Source organism: Leptosomus discolor, chromosome 5 (assembly GCF_034619465.1).
Source record: "Leptosomus discolor isolate bLepDis1 chromosome 5, bLepDis1.hap2, whole genome shotgun sequence".
Taxonomy (NCBI): Eukaryota; Metazoa; Chordata; class Aves; order Leptosomiformes; family Leptosomidae; genus Leptosomus; species Leptosomus discolor.
In genome coordinates, this window is record NC_141395.1 from 47,607,570 (window position 1) to 47,613,569 (window position 6,000).

At 39.3% G+C, this 6,000-nt stretch overlaps 1 protein-coding gene across 1 annotated transcript in view; it reads left to right on the forward strand.

The window, feature by feature from the left end:
• The window catches only part of KCNB2 (potassium voltage-gated channel subfamily B member 2), a 180,809-nt gene extending 176,278 nt beyond the window's left edge, over window positions 1-4,531 (forward strand). The window contains exon 2 of the mRNA XM_086465165.1: window positions 2,369-4,531. Within this exon, the coding sequence (XP_086321291.1) occupies window positions 2,369-4,531 (2,163 nt within the window). The remainder of the gene's footprint in view (window positions 1-2,368) is intronic.
• The last annotated feature ends 1,469 nt before the right edge of the window (window positions 4,532-6,000 follow it).

Below are 6,000 nucleotides of genomic sequence, written 5' to 3' on the forward strand. Positions count from 1 at the left end.
CTCTGAATAGGAATGTTTTGTGTTCCAGACCTGTAAAATGAATGGAGTTTCAGCGTTGTCACACCATGTAAGAAGGGGTGCTATACATTGACCCACCTCTTTTCTAGGATCTTTTGTACGCTGGTGAAAATTTAGGAATAAAATTAATTCCCTATGACAGACTGAAACACCAGGGTTTCCTTATTAAAACCAGTTTGATGGCAATTGGGCAGATAATGTTCACATGATTTTCTTTTTTTAAGAATAACACATGTCAAGTGATTGGGTCCTTCTATTATACAGCTTTTTCCTGTGCTGTTATTTACATTCTGATGCTGGCCCCAATGAGGAAGCCATCAGTTTGACAGAAACTTCAAGCTCCACAATTCAGACACGTGCCATGTTTATTTGTTCTTTCAATTCTGAAAGTGAAGTGAGAGAACCTAGTATACCTTAACTTAAGCTTTAAACTTTTTCACAGTGAAATCTGATACAGGCAGCTTTCATAGTTGAAAGGTAGTTACTGCTCTCCAATGGCGTCGCCTTTTGTCTGCCTCGGTCCTAGCGACGGAACATCACAAATTTCATTAGTCAGCCCTGCCTAGGTATGCAGTGTTACTGCCTTCATTCTTTACGAAGATTGGATTCTTCTGCTGTTGTGGTTAGCAGCAGTTTTAAAGGGATGTATAGCCCTCCTAAATAGGATAGATTAACCAGGCTATGTTTTCTGACTGGGCTGTACAAGAGATAAAGGCAGGTGGTCCACAACTCACTTGGCAGGAGAAATGAATGGATCTTATTCTTCCAATAAATATGGCTAAAATAAAAAAAAAATAATAATAAAATAAAAAACGCAGTGGCGGCACTGGTGGGGAGAGATACAAATCTGTTTAGAATACTTCCAAATACAAAAGGTACTACCTGTTCTGTACTATTATTAGCTGAAAAAGGCCAAAGATGACACATAAGTACACAGTGATGCCAAATACAGACCCTCACACCATGAGCTATTTTGGTTTGTGCTTAGAGAGCTGAACTTGTGCTTAGTAACCCCAGGCTGAAACAGGCTTACTGCTGGTTTTTTAAGTTCGAGTGAGGTGGCCTTTCCCTCTCTGGAGCTGTTATCACCACTGCGCCCAATCTCTCCCCATATAGCCATTACACCTGTATTCTGTTTAGCTGAATTTCACTCTTCATGAGTATTACAGCAATTTTGTCAGGCTTAGTGTGTCATTGGAAGTACACCAGCCACCACTAAATGGATCTAACAGTACCATTTCTGAGAGATGAGAGCAAATGCTTTTATGAATGAGCTTAAACTGACCTTTAAAACAGAAAACGATTTATTTTAGTATTTCTAATAGAAACCTGGGTTTACTTAGGACTTCTAAACAAAACAATATATTTTTTCCAAGTGTTCTAATAATTTTTGCATCACCGTAACACTTTGTACACTGTCTCAAAGCTGCCCATATTTGTAATAATGAAACTTTATCGTAAAACCATTAGGTTCTCTGATAGATTCATTTCTTTTCTCCTAATATTGGTTGTGTGAATGAGAATGACCCGCAATTCCAGGCAAAATGGAAGGCTGTGAGGTACGGAGGTGCCTGAATTTCATCAAAATGAATGAAAAAATATTTCAGAAAACCTATCTCCTGACACAGAAATTGAAACCTTATTTCTAGGAAGCATTCATCTACTTACACATTTTAATCATGATGAGAAACTGGGTTCACCTTCATACCACTGCTTACTTTTTAACATCTTGCTCTCAACCTAATTCAGGGCCAATACCTTCAATTCTTATAGTACCTGCAATTCATCTAGACATGACAATTGAGCAGGACTAGTCTCCTGAACAATGCTTCTGGTTTGTTTTTCTTAACTTTGACTTTTGGCTCATAAATTTACGCACGGCTAGGAAGGTGTGCACTACATATTACTAAATGGAGAGCTGACACATGGTATTTCCCAGTCACTTCTCCACACTGTGTAAAGTTTTCCAAAATTACACTTAATGCAGAAAATTAATAATGTTCTGCACATTAGCAGGAACTTTATATCCTTCATTTGGTAACTTGCAATAATAAATATCACCTCCCATTGTAATGTAAAAATGGTAAGACCGCTCATGGCTTGCTTTCTGAAATTAATTGGCTTACTGCCGGCTGTAAAACCATCAGTTTTGACCATGCCTAAGATGATTCTAATGTTTTCTTTCTGTGCAAAACTCAAAAAATTACAACAAAATAATGAACGCAGCAGCCAAAGTGGCTTCCACTATTCTGAGTTTATTTGACACACGCACATTTGAAAGGCTTTAAGCAAGCCCTGACGAATACACTCGTATCAGTCTAACCAAAACGTTGTTTATTTTGTTTTACAGATTTTGGCCATTGTGTCCATTCTGTTCATCGTACTGTCCACTATTGCTTTGTCTCTTAACACACTGCCAGAGCTTCAAGAAATAGATGAATTTGGGCAGCCAAATGACAACCCTCAGCTAGCACACGTTGAAGCTGTGTGTATTGCTTGGTTTACCATGGAGTACCTTTTGCGTTTTCTGTCCTCACCAAATAAGTGGAAGTTCTTCAAAGGCCCGTTAAATGTCATTGACTTACTGGCTATCTTGCCATACTATGTCACCATTTTCCTCACGGAGTCCAATAAAAGTGTCCTACAGTTCCAAAACGTCAGACGTGTGGTTCAGATATTTCGTATTATGAGGATCCTAAGGATTCTTAAGCTCGCCAGGCATTCAACAGGCCTTCAGTCTTTAGGTTTTACGCTCAGGCGAAGTTACAATGAACTGGGCTTGTTGATATTATTTTTAGCCATGGGAATAATGATATTTTCGAGTCTTGTATTCTTTGCTGAAAAGGATGAGGATGCTACAAAATTTACCAGTATCCCTGCATCGTTCTGGTGGGCAACAATCACTATGACTACTGTAGGATACGGTGACATTTACCCTAAGACACTATTAGGTAAAATAGTTGGAGGACTTTGCTGTATCGCTGGAGTGCTGGTCATAGCCCTGCCCATACCAATTATTGTGAACAATTTCTCAGAGTTTTATAAGGAGCAGAAAAGACAGGAGAAAGCAATTAAGAGGAGGGAAGCACTTGAGCGAGCTAAAAGAAATGGCAGCATTGTCTCCATGAACCTGAAAGATGCCTTTGCTCGCAGTATGGAAATGATAGATGTAGCAGTAGACTCAGGTAAGCCTGGAGAAGCAGCCAATCCAAAAGAGACACCTGATGACAACCACCTGTCCCCAAGCCGGTGGAAATGGGCCAGAAGGACAATGTCTGAAACAAGCTCAAACAAGTCTTATGAGAACAAATACCAAGAAGTTAGCCAACAAGACTCCCACGAGCAATTAAACAATGCCGCAGCATCCTCCAGCCCACAGCACCTCAGTGCCCAAAAACTGGAGATGTTGTACAATGAAATTACTAAAACTCAGTCTCAGCCTAATCTTAATGCTGGTTACCAAGACCAGTCAGCCAAGCCACCTATATATGAAGAAGAAATAGAAATGGAAGAAGTTACAGGTCAGAGAGACCCGTTGCCAACCGGACCTACGGACATCATAACGGACATGAGAAGCACATCCAGTATCGACAGTTTTGCCAGTTGTGCAACTGACTTCACGGAAACAGAGAGGTCTCCCCTTTCTCTGTTTCCCAGCTCTCATTTGCAAATGAGATTTCCAGCTGATGCTGTTAACCCAGAAGACAACCAAAGAGTAAGGAGTTCTCAGTTTACAGCATTCACAAAAGACAGAGTATTTTCTCCAACCGATGTCACCTTCGACTATAATCCAATCGACAGAGCTGTTATCAGTGACGGCAGTGGGTCCCAAACTGTTTTGCATGGTCATTTGCATTTTGACACTGCCATGGAAAGCCCCAAAAGTTCCCTGAAAGGTAGCAACCCATTAAAATCTAGATCCCTTAAAGTTAACTTTAAAGACAATAGAGGTGGTGCTCCACAAACTCCACCAAGCACTGCAAGGCCACTGCCAGTCATGGCAGGAGCAGACTTCACACAGGCCACCCCTCAGCACATCAGCACTATTCTCCTAGAAGAAAATTCACCCCAAGGTGAACGACCTTTACTTGGTGCCGACGCATCAGCACTTTGTCAGGGACCTGCTAAAAAATCATCCCCTCTCTTTCCCAAACAAAAGATTTTCACTTTCCCTTCCAGAGAGAGGAGGAGCTTCACTGAAATAGACACTGGCGAAGAAGAAGAGTTTATGGAGTTACATGGTATAAAACATGAAAAACAACAGGATATCAAGACAAATTGCTGTGGGGATAAACACTGTGATGGCAACCATTTAACAGAGGAGCCACAGGTCAGCTCTTCACCCAAAAGCATGAGCCACAACTGTACTCAAGACATTTACCATGCTGTGGGTGAGGTAAAGGCAGACAGTAACCAAGAAGGTCACAAAATGGAAAACCATTTATTTGCCCCAGAAATTCATTCAAGTCCAGGAGAAACTGGTTACTGTCCCACACGCGAAACTAGCATGTGACTAGTTACAAAAGCAATAAAAATACCTTTTCTTAAAACACAGTTAGTAATGCCTATGAACTAAAAACATGGAAAGCCTCAAAAAAGTGCATAAAATGTTATTTTTGCATGGCATGAAGAGTTGTTTAGTTTAAATACTGTTTAATTTAAAAAAAAAAAAAAAAAAAAAAAAAAAAAAAGACTGCTTTTTGTAACAAACTGAAAAAAATGGGGAAAAAAAAGACTCCAGAACAGTGAATAAAATAAAGAGAGCTCTGTTAGGAGCCAGTGTTCTGCAACATCTGACATTTTTGATCCTTTCACTTATGATTGTAGACAGATTTTGAACTCTTTTAACTTTTTTTTTGTTTTCTTGGTTACAATGAATTTTAGAATTTGCACATGAAAGGACGAAATGTCAATGCATGCATTCATAAAGATGTGAAACAAGGTGCTTTGAGCTTGCAAAATGCATATATTTGTAAATAGTTTGGGGTTGGGGGGAAAGCTACTGTTAACAAGGATTTATGGAAAAAGCATTTCCTGGGACACAGGTACTTCCTTCACAGCTTGCTGCCTGGAGGTTTTGTACAGACTTATGTTGCAAAATTGCAACTTCTACTTAAAGCATCTCACGTATCTTGCTTTCTGTTAAAAAGCTTATGAGTATATCTGTTAATTAAGGACTACAGTATTTGAGTTTATCTGTGCTCTAAATCATGATGGGTTTTTTTATGTGCATAACTTTAGTTATTGCATTTGTCAGTTTAATTAGTGATCCTGTGAGGAAAAGCAAAGATTTAATGACCAGAACTTGAACCATTTCATATTTTTATAGAAAACTGCCAACATGTCATAACTAAGAAAAAAAATTCCACTTCAAAATAAAAAAGATAAGTTATTTCTGTGGCAATAAATAGTGCCAAATGGCTATATAGACATATCCAAAAGTTCTCAATCTCTTAGAATATTTCTTTTAATGGGGTATTAAAAAAACATATTACCCACATTGGCTTTTTTTTCCCTTTGATTTAGCAATATTTGCTTCTACATGATCTTTGAGCTCTCTTTCCCTTTTCTTTACATGCAGTGCCCATACTTCAATATTGGCAACGTTGTTGAAGCCATTACGGTGTAAGGACACAAGAGATAAGCTTTGGATGGGGAAGTGGTACCTTTTATTATCACAAATCATAGAGCTGGGAAAAACAGGCTTCAAGTACATGACTTGCCCCAGGTCTTCCATGGCCCAAAGCCCGTCTGTGTTTTTCAGTGAAATCATTTGGACTGACAGAAGGTATCACCTGACTCACCAACTCTGCCTCAACCGATCCTCCCACGGCTGTTCCAAAACGGAGTATAGGCTTTCCCCTGTACTTCAATAAAGGGAAATGTCAATCATTCCATTGACAACTGCCAAAGCATCTTCAGTTTCTCTGATATTGTCCCTCTTTGTAAAAGAAAGATGCTGAACCAAAGCCTTCAGTACAC